The 22,000-nt window shown below is 40.2% G+C and overlaps 1 protein-coding gene across 7 annotated transcripts in view; it reads left to right on the top strand.

The window, feature by feature from the left end:
* ltbp1 (latent transforming growth factor beta binding protein 1) overlaps nt 1–22,000 on the top strand; it is a 318,864-nt gene that overhangs the window by 234,082 nt on the left and 62,782 nt on the right. For all 7 annotated transcript variants that reach the window (XM_062058983.1, XM_062058978.1, XM_062058981.1 and 4 more), the window contains one exon: nt 6,590–6,718. In XM_062058983.1, coding sequence (XP_061914967.1) covers nt 6,590–6,718 — 129 coding nt within the window. The remainder of the gene's footprint in view (nt 1–6,589; nt 6,719–22,000) is intronic.

Here is a 22,000-nt window from a genome sequence, read left to right as displayed (position 1 = left end):
ATCCATCTCTTCCTTACACTTCACCCAATGTTTCTATTTTCTGTTCTACTAGAAACCATTCACATAACGTAAGGTTATAAACATCCTTTTCCCATATTTACTCAAACCATCCTCTTCACCCTCAATCTGTTTTTTCACCTGCTCTCTCTTCCTCTCTCTCTCACTTTCTCTCCTTCTCTCACAATACAAACACAATAATCCACAATAATCAGTCTTATAAAATAATTTTAGCTTTAGATATGATTTAGGGCAGTGGTTTTCAACCTTTTTTCCCAGTAAAATAAAGAAATAAAATACAGCATAATGTCATCATTTTCTGATTTATTAAATTGTATAACAGTGCACCATATTGCTCATTTGTTGTGGTCTTACTTGACTTATTTGGACAAAAAAATATAAGAATAACTAAAACGTTTTAAAAATTAAACAAATTATTAAATTATAATAAAGATTTCTATACATATAATCAATCATCAACCTTCTTTGGATATTGATTTTGTTGAAGAATTATTCTTCTATAATTATATTTATAAAGGATTTTGAATTGTCGCTATTTTAAAATATTTAAAATCTCAGGTACCCCTTGGCATACCTTCAAGTACCCCCCTTTTTTGCCCGGGCGGAAACACCATATCCTCCTTTGAGAACTACTGGTTTAGCCTATACAAAATCCTTTGTCTCATACATCATTAGACTGTACTGTACTGTACAACTCCTCTTTGGGGGGGGCTAGGATGACAGGGAATGCAAAACAATAACAGTGCAATACTTTTTTATATCATGGTCGTTAATGCCTAGTTTCTCTTATTTTACTGTTCTATTTTTATTCTCCTTGTAATATTTTTCTATTTTGTTTCCATTCATACCCTTATTAGTTACTGTTTACTTTTTACTTCTTCTTCCTGAGGGAACTCTCCTGAAGGAATCAATAACGTGTTATCTGTCTATCTATCTATCTATTACTAACCCGAGCACAATTCATGACGTCATGCTCATCTTGCAGACAGTTATTTCCATTTAGTTTTATTCTCTACATGTAATTCTACATGCACCAATGTCACATAGAAATTTGCTTTCTTTGTTATTTATTTACATTATTATTTCTGGTTTACTTGCTGTCTGTTTACTTAAGTTCTCATATTTTGGTCTGTCTTCCTTCTGATTAGAATTTGTTTAACGCTTCTCTACGTTTTGTTTTGACAATGGCGCTGAGTGTTGGCGAATCTTATCTGTACTTCTTCAGACTACATGTTTCACAGTTTGCACAGATACCCTTAGATGTTTTAGAATATAAATTTAACTTTTATTTTATTGTGTGTTTATTCCTAAAAAAATTAAAATGTCAATGTATAATCAATTTATCTTTATCAAATTTAAATTCAATATTATTAATTTATTTGTTGTATAACTATTAATTCAAAGTTACAATGTGTTCTACTCTATGATGTGCGTGTGTGTGTGTTTGTCTCAACTTCCACACAGGAACTGGATGGATCAGATAAGCAGCAAGGCTGTTCAATACAGTATATTACACACATAATTAATGACTAATGAATTTAACAATGCTTCAATGTCCCAGTCCAAATGTATGTATTGATATTTAAATGTTTATTTATTCATATACAGTATATTTTATTTTTCCTATTATCAAAACCAACCTGTCAGCCTTCTCTTCAGATTGAGTACAGCTGTCCACTATATATATTTATATATAGTTATTTATTTATTTATTTATTTATTCTTTAAACCTAGCTCAATGCTAAACTAATCCAATGCTATGCTAACAGTGTCACACCTCTTCGGCCCAATGCCTCGTACAGCTGACACTCACACAGCCTCGCCACTTCTGACACACTCTTATCTCAAAATGTCTCCCAGCTGAGACTCCTTTTTTCTTTTTCTTTATATGCGTCACACAGTCACTCACACAGAGAATTTACCAGCGAGCAAGAGCCTTTTTTCCCGTACTCAAAATCTCAGTGTGTAAAACAACTGTAATATCGCACAGTCACAATCACCAGTAAAGTTTAAAACAAATTCAAATGACTGGAATTCGCTCGCAGCGCCAAAGAGGGGGAGCTTCCCTGCTTAGGCTGCTGCCTCCGCGATCCAACCTCTTGATAAGCGGAAGAAAATAATTATATGGATGGATCATTCACTCATGTGTTTTCTGTACATAACTTTGTCTATTTTCTCACACGCACAAACATTTTGGACAATTTCCCAACTTTTACAGATAGCGGGGCTGTGAGAAAAAGCGTGAAGGGAGGTTGGGAGGTGAGGAAAAGGAAGGGGGGGGGAATTAAACCAGATAAGAAACCAGGTGCTACACAAAAGATATTAAATCACGCATATATCTGAATGTACCAACATAAACTGACTCACTCAATACACACACATTTCAGCATTCATCATTATACACACACATTGTTAAATTACCATACCACCCCATTGTCCGGACAAATATAAACAACTAATGCACGCGTGCTTTTGTGGAATCGGCCGTCTCATATCACAAAAACCAGGTTCCATCATTGCTCATAAAACGGCGATTAACCCGTTTCATTGGAGCAACACCTGCGTTATCCCTGACCAACATGGAAAAACCTGGCCTAACGCCCAGTAGGACCACTGGAAATCACCCAGCAATCCTATAGACTCGTGTCTGGTCAGTCCATACAGTTTCACCAAGTTTCACCAAAGCTCTACCATATGCAGCCCGATCAATACCTGTCTATTTGCAGCAAATTTCCAAATTCGTCGTGACAGCTATACGCTCAGTTGATCTCCTTTACCGGAGTCAATGAGCGGTCACCTATAAGAGGCTTTTCCCACCGCTGCAGTTTCCACATAAACAGATATGTCGCACCTTCATAGACGTCATCAATTTATATGGGCCAAATGTCACACCAGTTAGCAAATCTTGCCTATAATTTAGCTGTATCCAACTCTGACTAATCTGATGCACTTGCAGCAAGAAGCATCCTCTGCCAGCAACGACAGAGGATGAAGAGGTTAAAAGAAATTTTTCGTCTCACATAGTCTACGCTTCAAAAACACTCCAAACCACCAAAATTCTATCAACAATCCCCTTATGTTAAAAACAAGAAATCACAAGTTTTCAACAAACACACAGACAAATGATCACATATAAAACAACAACAATCCAACCATAATTTACCCCATTCCAGGTTGTTTTTGGAGAACCTGACTAAACCTATCTTTTATCAAAAATAGATTCAGCAATTAGTCTTATCGATCCGGCTCTCTCCAGGCAGAAAATGTTTACACTTTAAGCAAAACGCTTACCTTGTTATGCGCGCGTGCAGCACACTGTCTGCCTGACAGAGAGAGCGGGAGCGGCTGTCGACCTGTAGCTTCTAAACCATCCTGTTCGTGACGCCAATTTGTGTAGTGGATTGTCCGAAGCTTAAGCAGGCAACAAAAGTAGTTTAGTACAACAAATTTATTTACCCATTATCAGAAGTGCAGGTTGAATTAAGTTGGCCGTGCAGACAGTCCACATGTTACTCCGGAGTAAACAAGACACACACAAGCCAAAATCACTGTCGAGTTCCGGTCTTCTGCCATTTTTTATATGTCTCTTGTGCGTCATTGTTTTTTATCTGGTGCGTCATAATTATTATGTTTTGGTTTTGTCTGTTCCAAAACAACCTTGTATCTCTTAGTCATATTTGGAAATTCTAAACATTCTGTAGACAGGTTGGCACAACTCCATATTCACCTTTGTCCCACTGGTCCATTCAATGGCACAAAATGGAAGAGAATTGAAAATGAGCGGACATTCTTATTAGACATGCAATATAGGTCAAAGGTCAGAAATTCTACTACACTCTCTATGTAGCGAACGATGATTCATTGGTCTTGTAATGGCAGCTAGTAGATTGTAGCTCGTAATTAAGATAGTCTATTTGGCATAGCAAGGAGGAGGTTCACCTTGTCTCCGATCATATGCAGCTTTCTCTGGGGCTTAGGTTTCTGTGTCCGAAGCTTTAGAAGGTGCAGAATGTTTAAACATCATCGTAGGACTTAAAATAAATACAAATGTTACCAGAAAAACAGCAGAGCAAACATGGAGCTGAGCTAAAACAAACAGGAGGCTTCATGTGGCTGAGCCACTCAGTTGCCAGGACAGAAAAAGAGTGCTCTGTGATTGGTCTTCAATCGACCAAAAGGGTGTCGTGTACCATGTCAGGTTGGCAAAGGAGCTTCACTACTGCATTGACGGCTCATTAAATCAAATACTGTAGATGTTATGATCAATGTTCCCCTGTTAGACTATAACCCCGTTCTTCGATTGAACAGTCAGAGGCCAGGTCTTTCTGAAAGATTTACCAACAAGTCATAGGTGAAAATTACAGCATTGGTCTCAATCACAATCAGCTTGCTCTGCCGAGAGCCAAGGAACCTTGATTAATAATTTTTGGTTCTCTTTACAGTCCATGCCAGGAAAAAAACGGTTCACGACCAAATTGATTGCCGGGAGTCTTTCCCAAAACGGGGTGGGAATCTAAGGGCCAAGATAAAATAACAGTCTTTGAGAAGATGGCCATCAAGTGACGTCAGAGTGGTGCCATTGGTTGATAAAAGGAAATTGTGAATACTAAAATTCTTAAAATGTGTTTGGGTTAGAGATTTATAACATAGCCAGCATTGTACAGTGATGAGACATAGCCACAACACATAACATGTCCTTCTCACACAGTCAGACCTTGAGAAGGCTCACATGAAGTGTGTGCTTTAAGTAGAGCAACGGTTGAAGCGGCAAAAGTTTGGAAAAGACTGAACCTGAATAAACTTACATATAGTATATTTGAGTGTGTATTTGTGACAGTATTTTAACACTGAGCATTCAGAGAACCACATGTGAGGAAGATCAGACTGCTGCAACACTAGCGTCACACCTGTCTAAAAGCTGACATAACAAGTCAACTGTTTTATTATAATGTTCAAATAACAGCAGCCATTTCCATTATATTATTTTTAATAGTAGTGATTTGACCCACTGACAATGACAATAAAAAAATCTTGTCTGTGGAAGGATTTAAGAAATGTACCCCTTTTAGATATCACATTGTGTTCACCTTAAAACTTTTTGCACATTGAGATGTGTGCTGTAGTAAAATGGTTTCAGAATAAATCATGTGTTTAATTTGTTGGATTTGGATTTTGTGCGCTGCATAGATTTTCGGTGCGCGAAAGACACGGGCGGGAGCAGTGTGCAATTTCGCAGGCGCACACCTTACAGGGAACATTGGTTATGTGATACATGTTTCTAAAAACAGCTGTTTACGGTTGTTTTTTGTTGTTGTTTACAGCTGTTTTGAAATCCGCCATAAACTGAGACCACAGTGTGGCGAGGTAACAGTGTACAGTACCACCAACTAAGTTAGATTAAAAATGACTGACAAGAAGTGTAGTCACTGCTCAAAGTCAACTTATATGACCTGTTTTATTCTTTCTTAAATGAGAATTAAGATGAGGACTTATTCTATACTTCCTAACAATAGCAGCAGTCTTGGCCCCTTTGTAAAACCTGTTCTTAAAACCTTTTTTGCCTGTTTTACCTTGTTTGCCCCATCAAAAGTGTGACAAAAGACAAAACTAAAGCTTTTTAGCTGCCTGTCTGGACAGTAGGGTTGTAAAAAAAAAAAAAGTTTTTCGAATGAATCACGAGTCTTATTTATGACGATTCTTAATCGATTTAAAAAAATCAAAAATCTTTTTTTTTTCTTTTTTCTTTTAAATCTATCCTGTCCAGCTTGGCAAATCATACTGATGATGGAGATGCCCATATTTGCTGTAGAGATTTACTTTAGAAAAGAGAAATGTTGGATACTTGTCTTGTTTCCTAATTTGTATTTGACTCTATTAAATATTTAGGTAGCATTTTATTAAACAAAACCAGTTTTCTTGTCAGTAATATAAACATTTGTCTGAGCTGTTTATCTATTTTATGGAGGAATGTAGTTAATCATAAAACTGGCGCCAATGTTATTAAGAAAAAGTGTTGATTTTGAATCGAGAATCGTTTTTAATCAAGAATCAATACTGAATCAAATGGTACCCCCAAGAATCGAATCGAATCGTGTGGTGCCCAAAGATTCACAGCCCTACTGGACAAAGAGGAATATTTCTTGCTTTCAGACTTTTATGCAGGAGACTTGGACATAAATGCCCTATAATTGTATGCTCGGGTTCACATCGATTAAACACAAACTGTTTTCGTTAATAATTAGGTATTAAGACATGCACCTGGGGATAGACTGATTGGCAACACTAAATTGGCCGTAGTGTCAATCTGAGTGTGAATGTTGTCTGTCTATCTGTGTTGGCCCTGAGATGAGGTGGCGACTTGTCCAGGGTATACCCCGCCTTCCACTCGAGTGCAGCGACCACGAGAGGGACGAGCGGTAGAAAAGGGATGGATGGAAGTTGATAGTTATTATGAATGGAAACTGTCACTTAGGTTTTGATATATCGTCTTATTTAAAAGTTAATTTATGGGTTACTTTTTCTCTAAATTAATCTGTGAAGTAAGATACGTTTATTTGCTTTGAATCCACAGATATCGATGAATGTGGACTCAATGAGACATTGTGTGGTCCTCACGGGTTCTGTGAGAACAGACTGGGTTCTTTTCGATGCCTCTGTGACCAGGGCTACCAGGAAACCCAAGATGACCAAGGCTGTATAGGTAAGTGTCTGATGTTAATATGTACAGTACAAGCCGGCTGTACTTGGATTTAATACTGCAGTTCTCCCAGGAGTCCTCACAATGGAGACACCTTTTTAAGTCATGCACAGAAACGTCCTCCAATGTTAGTCACCATCAGATTTATTTGAATTTGCTTGACATTTTCCCATAGAAAATAATAGAAATTCAATTCCGAGAAAATCATAAAACATTTAAAAACTGCTTAGATACTGATTAAAAACGGGTTCGTCATCACCATTGTTATGGTTGGTTTATTTTAACATAGAAGGACAGAATGTAAAAACAACTGTAGACATAATAAAATACAAATAAATGTGATTAACTAACTAGGGAAATAAGTAATTGATCCCAATAACAACCAGCTAGCATTGTGGCCCACACTGCATTTATGTGTCCATGAAACACAAATGAGTCCTGTCCCTTTCAGAAAGTACTGCTAATCTCAACTCATTATTATTGATCTTCAGGAAGAAAAAAGGTGAAGGTTGTGAAAGGGCAACTGACAACAAGGAAAATACCACATGAAAGCCTGGAAAAACAGCTGACAGGAGGAAATAGACCCCACTGGGCTGTTATGGGCTAGCTACCTGTTAGATGTTACCCGCGTTCTTTGATTGAACAGTCAGAGGCCAGGTCCTTTTGCAGCAACATTTATTCAAACAGGTCACAGATGAAAATTACAGCATTGGTCTCATTCAGCAATCAGCTCGCCACAGTTGAGATGAATGAGCCCCGTTCAAAAATTATTCCCTCTTCTTATAGGCCATACAGCAGCAAGTCCATTGTGTCCTGAGGGACCATGCATGGCCAAACGAGTCTTTACAAAGGTGGATACGAGTCCAAAGAATAATCAATCAATCAATCAATCAATGTTTATTTATATAGCCCTAAATCACAAGTGTCTCAAAGGGCTGTACAAGCCACAACGACATCCTCGGTACAGAGCCCACATACGGGCAAGGAAAACTCACCCCAGTGGGACGTCAATGTGAATGACTATAAGAAACCTTGGAGAGGACCGCATATGTGGGTAACCCCCCCCCCCCCTCTAGGGGAGACCGAAAGCAATGGATGTCGAGTGGGTCTGACATAATATTGTGAAAGTCCAACACATCAGCGAAAGTCCAGTCCATTGTGGGGCCAGCAGGAACCATCCCGAGCGGAGACGGGTCAGCAGCGTAGAGATGTCCCCATCCGATGAACAGGCTAGCGGTCCACCCCGGAGCAGAGTAGAAAAGAAAAGAAAAGAAACGGCAGATCAACTGGTCTAAAAAGGGAGTCTATTTAAAGGCTAGATTATACAAATGAGTTTTAAGATGAGACTTAAATGCTTCTACTGAGGTAGCATCTCTAACTTTTACCGGGAGGGCATTCCATAATATTGGAGCCCGAATAGAAAACGCTCTGTAGCCCGCAGACTTTTTTTGGGCTCTGGGAATCACTAATAAGCCGGAGTTCTTTGAACGCAGATTTCTTGCCGGGACATATGGTACAATACAATCGGCACGATAGGCAGGAGCTTGACCGTGTAGTATTTTATACGTAAGTAGTAAAACCTTAAAGTCGCATCTTAGGTGCACAGGAAGCCAGTGCAAGTGAGCCAGTATAGGCGTAATATGATCAAACTTTCTTGTTTTTGTCAAAAGTCTAGCAGCCGCATTTTGTACCATCTGTAATCTTTTAATGCTAGACATAGGGAGGCCCGAAAATAAAACGTTACAGTAATCGAACGCATGGATAATGATCTCAGCATCGTTTGTGGACAAAATGGAACAAATTTTAGCGATATTACGGAGATGAAAGAAGGCCGTTTTAGTAACACTCTTAATGTGTGACTCAAACGAGAGAGTTGGGTCGAAGATATTACCTAGATTCTTTACCGAGTCGCCTTGTTTAATTGTTTGGTTGTCAAATGTTAAGGTGGTATTATTAAATAGATGTCGGTGTTGAGCAGGACCGATAATCAGCATTTCCGTTTTCTTAGCGTTGAGTTGCAAAAAGTTAGCGGACATCCATTGTTTAATTTCATTAAGACACGCCTCCAGCTGACTACAATCCGGCGTGTTGGTCAGCTTTAGGGGCATGTAGAGTTGGGTGTCATCCGCATAACAGTGAAAGTGAAATAATAGTGGCTTCGGCACAACAAGGCCATCAGGAGGTGCCTTGTTAGAGCCATTGGAATTTTGTAACTGATTAAATCTATAGAATGTGTACTTATTATATTAGTACATTTACGAGACACAACGAGTCAACTTTCTTACAGTATTGGGAATAGCCATAACAGTTTGATAGTGTTTTCACAACAAGAAGACCTTGTTGGGAGTCAGGCTGACACATTGAGTGCGTGCTCAAGGCAAAGTAAAGGTTGAAAAGGAAGTTTGAGAGCATGAACCTTAGTGAACCTACATATAGTGTATAACTGGTACAATATTCTAACACTACCCATAACAGCAGACTCATCACCCTTTCAGGGTACAAGAGCCACTGAATCTGGCTACGAAAGGTTCAAGAAAAATAAATCACCTAGAGTCTGCGAGAGCAGGGGCGCAAGAAGACTCGTTGGCTGATCTCCCGGTAACGACCCTTGAAACGGAAACAACATCAAATAAAGGAAATAACAATACTCTTGACAAACGATCGGCTGGACATGTTCTTTTAAATTTGTGTGTGTGGTTGGGCTCAAGTAACATCAACTCATGGTCTTAAAATACATCAAAGCCGGAAGAACTGCCTAAAGACCTCCAACCCATGGCCCTGCAATGACCAGGTCCTGTCGAGAGGATGGTTTAATCAGTCAGATGAAACTCAGCGGCAGGATGAACTCCACAGTCTGCAGAGCATCATTACCTTACGGGAGGAAGAAGAAGCTCCATGCGGAACCGCCAGTTTAAGACAACTCTCAGTACACAGCAGAGTTGAGAACTGTGTAAGCTGTTAGTGAAATGACCAAAAATAAACAGCAGAGTCGGAAACTATCAACATGGATTTAAGCCGTGTCCTAAGTCACACATCAAAGAATTGGCCGAAAAGAAGCTAGAGAAACTGGGTGACTTAGGCTGAATTCAATTTCTCCCTTCTCCGCCTCCCCTTTTCTACTTCACCGGCCCACTTGGCTCTATGCGATGGCAAAGTATTGCAAATACGCCCCTATACATGCGGACGTCGGTCGAGTCTCCCTATGTCATCAACCCTCGCTGTTTGCCAGCAGTGACGTAAGGCAGATGCGACAAATGTCTGTTTGCTTTCAAGATGCCGTCACATGCGATGTTCAGCTTTGCTTGTGCTCTTTTTAATTTCTTTTGCGTGTCTTTATTAAGAAAAAGACCATTCAGAAGACAACATTTTGGGGGAAATATGCAAGTGCTGGCGCAACAGCTTGCAGCATGTCAAATGTGTTTTATTTTGTATTTGTGTTGGAAGCCAATATTTACATGCAGTGGCAAAGGTTTGAAACATGACTGAATGAGTCATTAATTATGCTTATTACTTACATTTGTAAGCTTCCCTGGGTCTTCTGGTCTGCCATCTTTCTCCTCGCGCTCACTTCGCTTCGAGGGAGGTACTTCACCCTTAACCCTTACCTGGCGGATAATTCGAACACCATTTACGAGAACGTGCAAAACCAAGGAGGGAGGGCAAAAACAAGGGGGGAGGGGTATTCAAATTGAGCCTTAATCTACAGCTATAGAAAGGACACATTTGGAGTGAAGGAACAAGTCAGAAAGAGAGACCTGCTTTCTACCCCTAAATCCTGTCAGCTTCAAGAAATCCAACAACTTGTTCAAGAAAGGCGACGGCTAAGGAAGTTGTGGAAAAAGGCAACAGCTGTAGAAATGGAAGGCATTGATCTCCTCCAGGACAACGTAACGCAAAAGTTGTCAAAGCTCCACCGAACAGAAAGCCTAAGTATGTGTCGAAAAAAAAAAGAAAAACCTATAGCCAACTTTTACAAACATTTTTTACATCTGTGAAAGGAATATTCGCAAGGAAAAAGAGCGGATCTCTAAAAACATCAAAATACCAGGTTGAAAAACATATTAGAACCTGTACTGACCAACGGAGAGATGATCTTATTCTTGTCCCCATTGACATCCCTATTACATCAGTTTGGTATTAGCCCTCCTAAACTGAGTGAAGTAAAGCTGGTGGTGCAAAAGGCAAGAATAGCATCTGCACCAGGCCCTAACGGCTATCCATATACAGGTATAGTATACAAAAACTCTCCAGATGTCCAGATGTTCTGAAGACATTGTGTAAAAACATTACAATGGTGTGGGATGGAAAAAATACACTATATTGCCAAAAGTATTTGGCCACCCATCCAAATGATCAGAATCAGGTGTCCTAATCACTTGGCCCTGCCACAGGTGTATAAAATTAAGCACTTAGGCATGGCGACTGTTTCTACAAACATTTGTGATAGAATGGGCCACGCTTAGGAGCTCAGTGATTTTCAGGGTGGAACTGTTATAGGTGTGCAACAAATCCAGTCATGAAATTTCCTCGCTCTTAAATATTCCAAAGTCAACTGTCAGCTTTATTATAAAAAAAATGGAAGAGTTTGGGAACAACAGCAACTCAGCTGTGAAGTGGTAGGCCACGTAAACTGACAGAGAGGGGTCAGCGGATGCTGAAGCGCATAGTGCAAAGAGGTCGCTGACTTTCTGCACTGTCAGTTGCTACAGAGCTCCAAACTTCATGTAACCTTCCAATTAGCCCACGTACAGTACGCAGAGAGCTTCATGGAATGGGTTTCCATGGCCAAGCAGCTGCATCTAAGCCATACATCACCAAGTCCAATGCAAAGCGTCAAATGCAGTGGTGTAAAGCACGTCGCCACTGGACTCTAGAGCAGTGGAGACGCGTTGTCTGGACTGATGAATCACGCTTTTCCATCTGGCAATCTGATGGACAAGTCTGGGTCTGGAGGTTGCCAGGAGAACGGTACATTTCGGACTGCATTGTGCCGAGTGTGAAATTTGTTGGAAGAGGAATTATGATGTGGGGTTGTTTTTCAGGAGTTGGACTTGGCCCCTTAGTTCCAGTGAAAGGAACTTTGAATGCTCCAGGATACCAAAACATTTTGGACAATTTCATGCTCCCAACCTTGTGGGAACAGTTTGGAGCGGGCCCCTTCCTCTTCCAACATGATTGTGTACCAGTGCACAAAGCAAGGTCCATAAAGACATGGATGACAGAGTCTGGTGTGGATGAACCTGACTGGCCTGCACAGAGTCCTGATCTAAACCCGATAGAACACCTTTGGGATGAATTAGAACGGAGACTGAGAGCCAGGCCTTCTCGACCAACATCAGTATGTGACCTCACCAATGCGCTTTTGGAAGAATGGTTGAAAATTCCTTTAAAACACAATCCGCAACCTTGTGGACAGCCTTCCCAGAAGAGTTGAAGCTGTAATAGCTGCAAAAGGTGAACCGACATCATATTGAACCCTATGGGTTAGGAATGGGATGGCACTTTAAGTTCATATGTGAGTCAAGGCAGGTGGCCAAATACTTTTGGCAATATAGTGTACTCCCAAAAGCCTGGCAAAGAGCCGAAGAAGTATTAATCCCAAAAGAAAATAACCACCATAAAATAGTTCCGAAGGCAATATTTTTTCAGAATATTAGCACAACAGATGCGAAAATAGCTTAAACAATATCCTCTCATCGATAGATCAATCCAAAAGGCTGGAAGAGCAGGATTCTCTGAATGCCTCGAACACCTCAGGCATACATTGCATCTAATCCAGACTGCTAAAAAAACGGAAATATCTTCAAGTCTTGTTCCTTGATCTGGCCAAAACCTATGAATCTGTCCCCCACTCACTACTGTGGATTGCCTTTGAGTTATTCTAAGTGCCCACAGCAATAAAAAAAAAACTGTTTAAAAACTACTTCCAGGATCTGCAGTTTTGCCTCACTACATTGTGTTTTACCACAAAGTGCACAAAATGGGTGGTGGGAGTAACATGACTGCACAGCGGTGGAAAACTACTACCAATACGAGCGTATATGGATGACTGAACAACACGGACAGCAACCCCTGTATCAAGGGACTTCTAGACAAACTTCATCAAAACGTTACATGGGCAAGGATGAAGTTAAAGCCCAGCAAGTGCAGAAGCATCTCTATCATGAAGGCTTAAGTCACAAACCAAAGGTTTTATATTGGTGAAACACCTCTACCAACTTTTGCAGAAATGCCACTAAAGAGCTTGGGATGATGGTATTAAATAAAGCTCAAAGACACAGGGTAGTTTAAACAACTAAAACGAATACCATCACCTACATGAAGTGCATCAATAATTGTTGCCAGGAAAACTCAAGATTTCAGTCAGGCATTATCCCAAGAGTCCTGTGGCCTTTAGTAGCACGCAGCTGAAGCAGTAACTTGAAGTTCCATGATGCCTAAACTCCATTGGATTGTATGAGAGTGGTAAACTGGAATTACCAATGTCAGGTCTTGTGGAAGATTTCAATTGCACCAATACAAGGCTAATCATGACCTTGTCGGAATCAGAAGACCCAGTCATTTGAACAGCCATCCCCCCACTGACAACAGGAATGAGGTGGACTCCATCTAATGCTGTTCAAAGGGCAAAGCCTGCTATTAATTTCAGAGTTGATCAAGTCCAGCAAGGAAGAGTGGGTCTTGGGGTTATCCCAAAAGCTTTTGTGTGGCACAAAACAACAACAGTGCAAAAAAGACGACTTGTGGTACACGAAATCAGGAAAAGGTGGACTGACATGACAAGGCTGTTTAAATGGCTGGGAAAAGGTGATTGACTGACTGGAAAAGTCTGGAGAAGAAAAAGCTCAACTGGTGTGACATCTGACAGATGGACAGAGCAAGGCTGAGTTTTATCATCAGAGCCACGTATGACCTGCTACTTTCCCCCAAAAATCTGAAGCTTTGGAACAGAGAAGACCCCAGCAACCCTTAAGCACATTTTGTCAGGGTGCATGACAAGTCTCACCAAAGGGCGCTTTATGTGGCAACATATTTAAGTACTCAGAGAGTTGGCATCAACATTGAAACAGAGGCGGACCGCCACAAATAACCTCCCAAAAGGTCCATTTCCTTCGTTTTGTACCTGCATGCCAACATCAAGAACACCAAAAGGATGCAAACATTCTACAGTCTGCCTAATATTGGAAATTGGAAATGGATCTTAACAGCTTGTGTTTCCTCCAGAAATAGTGGCAACAACACTCCGGCCAGACATGTTCTTGTGGTCTCCAACAACAAAGCTGGTTTCCATCGTGGAGCTGACAGTGCCATTGGAAGATGGAGTAGAAGAGGCTTATAAGAGAAGGAAAACAGAATATTCTGACCTGTCTACTGAAGCATCCCTGAATGTCTAGAAAGACCACCATCTTCTCAGTAGAAGTAGGATGTAGGGGATTTGTGGTAGCATCGACCAACAATCTGTTGAGGAAAGTGAGAGTGAGAGGCCGCGCCCTCCAACAGGATTGGTGTTGTTTTTTTAATCTATCAAAAGATGAAATAAATAACAAAATGAAAATATAGGATGTTATCAATGTGATTTCAGTTCAGTTTATTTAAATTAAGTTTATTTATTTATATAGCACATTTAAAAACAACCCCAGTTGGCCAAAGTGCTGTACAGACATAAGAATAGGGGCACATAGTGTAACATTTACATCATAACACGGAAGGATGAATAAAATACAGTAGTAAAATATACCTTCAAAGAAGTGCAGAATATATCACTTAAAATACTAAAATGTAATAAATAAATAAAAACAAGAAAACAAGAAATAAAACAACCAAGAAATATAAACAACCAAGATATAGATATAACTGGATTTGAATGCCAGGGAGTAAAAATATGTTTTTAGCCTAGATTTGGCTCAGAGACTAGGAGGACCTAATAGATAATGGAAGGTTGTTTCATAGTCTAGGCCAGGGGTCGGCAACCCGCGGCTCCGGAGCCGCATGCGGCTCCTTGACCACTCTGATGCGGCTCAGCTACATGCATGCCGACCCCCTCGATTTTCCCAGGAGACTTATGGATGTCAGTGTCTCTCATAGACTACTCCCAGGGAATAATAATCCTATTAACACTCTAATTACTATATAAAGGGCGTGCCCTAATTGCACTGCAGTAACAGCCACATGTTGTATGTTGTTATTACTTGCTCACACAGGAGACAGCAAAGCATACTTACTCATCAGCCACACAGCTTACACTGACGGTAGCCGTATCAAACAACTTCAACATTGTTACGTTACAAATATGCGCCACACTGTGAACCCACACCAAAAAAGAATGAAAAACACATTTCTGGAGAACATCCCACTGTAACACAACATAAACACAACACAACCATTACCCAGAATCCCATGCAGTCCTAACTCTTCCGGTCTACATTATACACCCCGCTACCACCAAATCCCCCCACACATCAACCCCCTCCCCCCCTCTTCGTGGTTGGTTGAGCGGAAGAGTTAGGGCTGCATGGGATTCTGGGTATTGGTACCGTCAGTGTAAGATGTGTGGCTGCTGAGTTAGTAGCCCTGCTGTCTCATACGTGAGCAAGCTAAAGCTGCATTCCACTTGTGGCCGAGCAGGTACACTGATTGGGCAGACTGTAGAGGGCGCCAAATGCAGTGTCATCACACTCTGATATTCGGGAGTCTCCCGGGAAAAATGAGAGGGTTGGCAAGTGTGACGCAAGCGACATTCATCCAAAACTCGCGGGCTGCACTAACATCAAATTCCCACAATAAAGTGCGTGCCGGTGCGTGTGTCTGAGACCCCTGGTTAACATAGCACAAAGCATGTAAGCTTTGTATGCGGTGTTTTTCATTTTAAATTTTAAAAACATTTTTGTGGCTCCCATTACTTTCTTTAATGTGTGAAACTTTCCAAAATGGCTCTTTGAGTGGTAAAGGTTGCCGACCCCTGGTCTAGGCCCTGCCACTGAAAAGGCTCTATCTCCTATCGTTTTTAGCCTAGTTTTTGGGACAACGAGGAGGAGCTGGTCTGAAGACCTCAGAGTCCTGCTGGGACAATAAGATAGGGCGGGGCTTCTTGGTGTAGGCATTTAAAAACAATAAGTAAAATTTTAAATTGAACTCTAAAAGTAACTGGGAACCAATGAAGGGAAGCTAGTACAGGGTTAATGTGCTCATGTCGTTTGGTTTTAGTTAAAAGACGAGCAGAAGAGTTCTTCAAGCGCTGCAGCCGCTGGAAAAAGCCCTGATCCAGGCCTACGTACAAAGAATTACAAATTTCCAGACAGTAGCAGGCTGACCGACCGCTTCGCAATATTACACTGTATACAATAGAGAAGCTTATTCAGACATAGTTTGTGCAGCAATGTGAGTACATAAGTACAACACGAAATGTACAAATGATCAAAAGCATTTATTCGGGTAGGAATGTCCCATGTTACACCCACAACATTTTTGACAGTCTAAGCATGATCGTAATAATTCACATTTTGTATCATTGACGTCGCTTATAACACGGAAGTGTTGTCGCTGTCTCTACAAGGAACAGAGCTCGCCCCCATGCGCGCTCCCGGGGATACAGATACAGAATATTCCAGGGATACAAAATCTCGCACAACAGTTGACGGCACTTCTGCAAATCAGTAGCTTTGTCGACCTTATATTGACTCAGCAGCACCACCTGTCGTTGTAGAGTGCGACTTACGGATGCTGCCGGTGAGAAACAAAGAATCGTGCATATGGAACAAAAAGTGATAAAACAGTGCGAAAAGTATTAACTTGAAGAACTTTTTTTTTTTTTTACTTGCAAATTGTTTTTAATTTGAAGAAAAAAAAAATGTCTACTTGCAAATTGTTTTTAACTTCAACAAATGTGTTTGTCTACTTGCAAATAGCATGGAAAAAAGTGCCAAAAGTTGTAACTTCAAGAACATATGTTTTTTTCTTGCAAATTGTTTTTAACTTCAACAAATGTGTTTGTCTACTTGCAAATAGCATGGAAAAAAGTGCCAAAAGTTGTAACTTCAAGAACATATGTTTTTTTCTTGCAAATTGTTTTTAACTTGAAACAATTGATTTTTCTCCTACAAATTTGTTTTTATCTTGAAGAATTTTTTTTTTCTTCCTGCGAATCCTTTTTTGTGTTTGTGAAACATGTTTGTGTGTTTATGAAACATGCTTGTGTGTGTGGAACATTTGCGTGGGTTTGTGGAGTTTTGGCAGTAATTTCACTCCGTAAGCAATATCTGTCAATGTGTTTGTCTGTTCATCTGCTAGCAGCTTGAAATATTTCCCCAGCTGGGAACTCATTCCTTTGGCTTTTGCCTTCATTTGAAACAAACAGAACGTACTATTGATTTATTTATTTTCCCTCTGAGCTTGTATTTGGTAACTATATTTTTTAAATTGTCACTTTGATGGCAACAAATGTTGAAACTTACCGGTAGGGTAGAGTCTGAGTCTGCTTCTACACTAAGCTTATACAGGGTATATCCCACCTAACCTTATCCCTGTCCACACACACACAATGCCATCAACTAAGACCCCCTCCCTCCTCAGTAACCACAGCAATAAACCTAGGGATCTAGATATCTGGTCAGGACACTCCTCACTATTTTACCTTCACCTTCATTGTCCATTGTTGCAACCCTGCCTGTGCGTGTAGGCTGAAATTGGCGGTCGTACTTGACGGCCGCAACCACTTCATGGCTTCACAATAGTTATGGAGTAAAAAACTACACGTTGAGTAATCGCTCGACATACATCGCGGATAATAACTGATAGTCTGCTTTGCCAGTCCAAATGCATTTGCTGTTTTCTGTTGTCTTCCCTCGTCCACGGGACCCTGCATTCTCGTTGTCCCCCCTTCGACAAATGGACAAAGTTTTTCACTAAGTAGAATCACAGCTGACCTGGACATTCGAAAGTTCTCTTGCCGTTCCTCTGGCACAACACACTGGTTGACAAACATATCCCACCAGGCTGCCGTTCCTCCAGGCCTTATCCAAAACCGTCGCTCAACAAAGCAATGTTGAGTGACGGCTGAGATATGTTGTATCCGAAATAGCTGCAATCGCGCTGTGGAAGTCGCTTCCTAGCCGTGCCACTGACAGACACTTCACAGGAGCCAAGCGTGCCGTTTTTATCAAAGTTTTAATGCACATAGGTTTTTATCAAAGTCTTTCTTCCGCAGAACGTGACCTTTCAGTCACGTCCGTATCTTCTCTCCCCTCCTGCTCCCGGCCGCTTACTGTTAAAGACAACAGATGATTAGATTACCACATACCACCTGTGAAATCTAATCACCTGCCTGCTGTGTCTCGTCGTCCGCACTGCAACGCCCCCGTCTGATGGTGCTCTGTCCTCAGCACCATGGACAGAGGCGGTGACCTTTGCTCCTGCAGGCAGGGCTGGCAACATCTCCCTCCACACGCGTGTTTCCTTCTCGTAAGGTATTCATGCGTGATTTCCACAAGTGCCTGTACATGTAGAAGGAGGAGAAACACAGGCATGTCTGATGACTCGCCTCCATCTTTCCAGTGGTTATCTCTGAGTTGTTATGACGAAACCGGTTGTTATGAAGCTGGCTGTGGTGCATTCTTTCTGACGTCACTTCCTGTGTGGGGTGCGGTCTTTCTGGCGTCACTTCCTCTCTGAAATCAGTTTGTAAACGATCGATGAGTCCACACACAGCTAAGAGCCTGAGATTCAAAAAATACACGGCACACTTACCCGTGTAAAAAAATATCCAAGAAGGGGAACCTTAAACGATGGGTTAGTGTGGCTGAAACGGGACTTAGGCTAAATAACAATTTGTTTAGGAGTTATCCGGCTTAATGTAGACAGGGCTTGAATCAGGGATGTCCCCATAACACTTAATCGCTTTCGATACAATAGCGATATTGGAGCCTTGAGTGTTAGCCAATAGGTTGTATTCAGTCAGCTGACTTTTGAACGGGCCACCAAACCAACATGGCTACTGTGCAGCAAACAGAGTAATCAAAGGGGCCTAGATCTTACCCCAAAAAGCAAACTATACAATAGAATATATCCTTATACGTTATCAAAATAAGATTTGTTAAGTGATCGCACAAATTATCCGTCGGTCGCGTTCCCAGACATGTCGAACTGTCTGGTGCTCCAGATGTCATTCTACACGACAAAACAGATGAAAACTTGGAGGTCTACAACTTCTTTGTGTGTGGCTGGGTCAAAGAAATTGGTATCAAGACTCTCCCGGATATATCATGCATCGTTTTTGCCCGGTTGCATTTCATGATTTAACTTCGCATCTACAGTCATTGTTGTTGCTTTGTTGTTGTTGTTGCAAGCGTCGTTTACGAGTATGAGTGTTTTTGCCCATCTTTATCAAAATATATCTATAGATGTCAACATTGTGTTTGATTGCTGCCTTTGGTAAAAGCTTAACTCTTTTAGGTTTTGATCACATTTGCTTTTTTCTATTTTAACTCGCCAAGTTAAGTTAAAGTACCATTGATTGTCACACACACACTAGGTGTGGCGAAATTATTCTCTGCATTTGACCCATCACCCTTGATCACCCCCTGGGAGGTGAGGGAAGCAGTGAGCAGCAGCGGTGGCCGCGCCCGGGAATATTTTTTGGTGATTTTAACCCCCAATTCCAACCCTTGATGCTGAGTCCCATTTTTATAGTCTTGGTGCTTTATGAAACACTTGTAGCAAAAACGTGTTTTAAGAAATACAAATAATATCAAGACAATACGTAAATGGGAAACACTAAACATTAAGAGTATATCAAACAAACCTTTAACGAAGTGATCACTGCAAACTTGTGCGTTCTTCGACTCTGCCTCCTTTTCTCATTTTCTTTCGTGACATTTTTTCACCCTTCTTGATTACCTCCCGAGGAACTCTGAAGAAACTTTTATCCTTTAAGCAATTTGAACGGTTCCAACACCCAAAACAACGCAAGCATAGGGCATTTTTTCTCAGAGAAAGGCAAAACGGAGTCAAGAACGCTATGACAACAGACGCTCGCTGGCCCACCACTTCGAGCCTGGTACAGTTAACAAGCAGGACATGACTTCAAGTGACTACCACCTATAGCGATATTAATCCAATGAGATATCAGCATGAACCTTTTTTTTGCAGTGTGGAATGTTAGAAAAGGTTCAACTCAGTGAAATGACTCAAAGAATAATGGTAGGTATGAACAACACGAAGCTTATGACAGACTTATGCTGAAGATGAGTGGAAATGTGTTATTTGGTGACACCTTGTGGCCACAATAATTATTTAAGTTAAGTCCATGATGCAGTAAGTTGAATAATGCGAACACGTTTGTTACTGGATATTATCTAATACGCTTCTGCCATGGAGACTTTGTATGAGTAAACAATATGCAACTACGATTATTTGATATTTAGATAGTACTTTATTGATTCCTTCAGGAGAGTTCCCTCAGGAAAATGTAATATTTGTTTATATTGACAAATGTGCTGTTTTAGGCTGTAAAATTGTTCAATAAAGGACACTTATTACATATGTCTAGCATGCGTGCTATTGTGTGCTTAGCTGTTGTGAAGCTGCTAGCTCCTAGTAGCCTATAGCCTACCATGTTTACCTTTTGTAAATATTTTGACTGAAATAGAAGAAAAGATCAAACTTGTGTGTTTATTGGAGGTATTTAGATGTTAACTGACTGTCCAGTTTTGCACAAGTAAAGTATATATCAGAGATTTAACATGCAAGCCGATATCATCCAATACTTGTTTTTTTTGCTGATATCACGTCAATATTCAATATCAATATCAGATTGGGACACCCCTAGTCTGAATAATAATTAATTAATCTTCAACCGCTTATCCTGTTCACCTATAGCGGCTAAGCTAACAAACTTGACCAGTTACCTGTCAGTCCTAGGACACTATTTAATGCATTACCAGGATAACTTTATATTTGCTAGTATTGGTACAGACTGCTGCCTTTTGTGGAGTTGCTGATGATTCAAGTCCAGGTAGTGCTTGCAGTTGTACAACTACTCATTCATAGGGGTTTTATATATATATATATATATATATATATATATATATATATATATATATATATATATATATATATATATATATATATATATATATATATAAATTAAAACCGAAAACGATTACTATTACGCATTGCATTTATGGTTATGAATGTGTACTTACTCACTAAAATCAAGGCATTGAAATTACACAAATTAATATTTATCCATCAAAAAATAAAACAAACATAACATTATAAAAATGTGTTTTTACTGCTGGTATTACAGCAATGTAGAATAAAAATAAAAATGTACAGACCAAATAATGAACGCCGTCACAGAGTCGACAAGCTACTTTTCTTTTCTGTTGGGTGTTGTTCACATAATCAAAATGGTGATCTGAATGTTTTGATCAGGGTTGTCCCGATACCAATATATGTATATGTATATGTATATGTATTTCAATATTTTTTGATACTTTTAAAAAATAAAGGGGACCACAAAACATTTCTTTTTTTTGCTTAGTTTTAATAACAATTATTACAATACATTTAACTTATGGTTCTTATTGCACTCAAATAACTATTTTAGAGTATTAAAACAAAAAGTAAAAGGCATTAAACACATTGGGCTTTACACTCAAAGAACAGTTTACATTTTTTTATATTACATGTAGCCTGCCATAATCTAGGATTAGGTTAGAATAGAAAGCTTTATTGACATTTTATGAAATGCTTCATGATTATTATTACCACTCTTAAAATCATTAGTAAATACTAAAATCAATACTGCAGCTAAAAGTACACCGATAGGACATGTAGCAAGTAAAACACACATTGTGAAAGATAAAACACAAATTGTAGTAATTTGTTACAAAATTCACTCATTTTACTTGAATTAGTTTGCGCTACGGCAGCTCGGTGGCAGAGGGGTTAGTGCGTCTGCCTCACAATACAAAGGTCCTGGGTTCGATCCTGCGCTCAGGATCTTTCTGTGTGGAGTGTGCATGTTCTCCCCGTGACTGCGTGGGTTCCCTCCGGGTACTCCGGCTTCCTCCCACCTCCAAAAACATGCACCTGGGGATAGGTTGATTGGCAACACTAAATTGGCCCCAGTGTGTGAATGTGAGTGTGAATGATGTGGGCATGTTTTAAAGCACTGCTTGCAACGTGGCGCTTCCGTGTTAAAAGCGTCATCTTGATCAATAGTTTTGAAGCCCAAAACCCTCCCTATTGCTCTTCACGCACCCTCTTTATTAACCAGGAGATGGC

This window comes from Entelurus aequoreus, linkage group LG09 (genome assembly GCF_033978785.1).
Source record: "Entelurus aequoreus isolate RoL-2023_Sb linkage group LG09, RoL_Eaeq_v1.1, whole genome shotgun sequence".
NCBI classification, from domain to species: Eukaryota; Metazoa; Chordata; class Actinopteri; order Syngnathiformes; family Syngnathidae; genus Entelurus; species Entelurus aequoreus.
The sequence above is the reverse complement of the archived record's forward strand: the minus strand, read 5'-3'. Positions and strand labels throughout refer to the sequence as shown.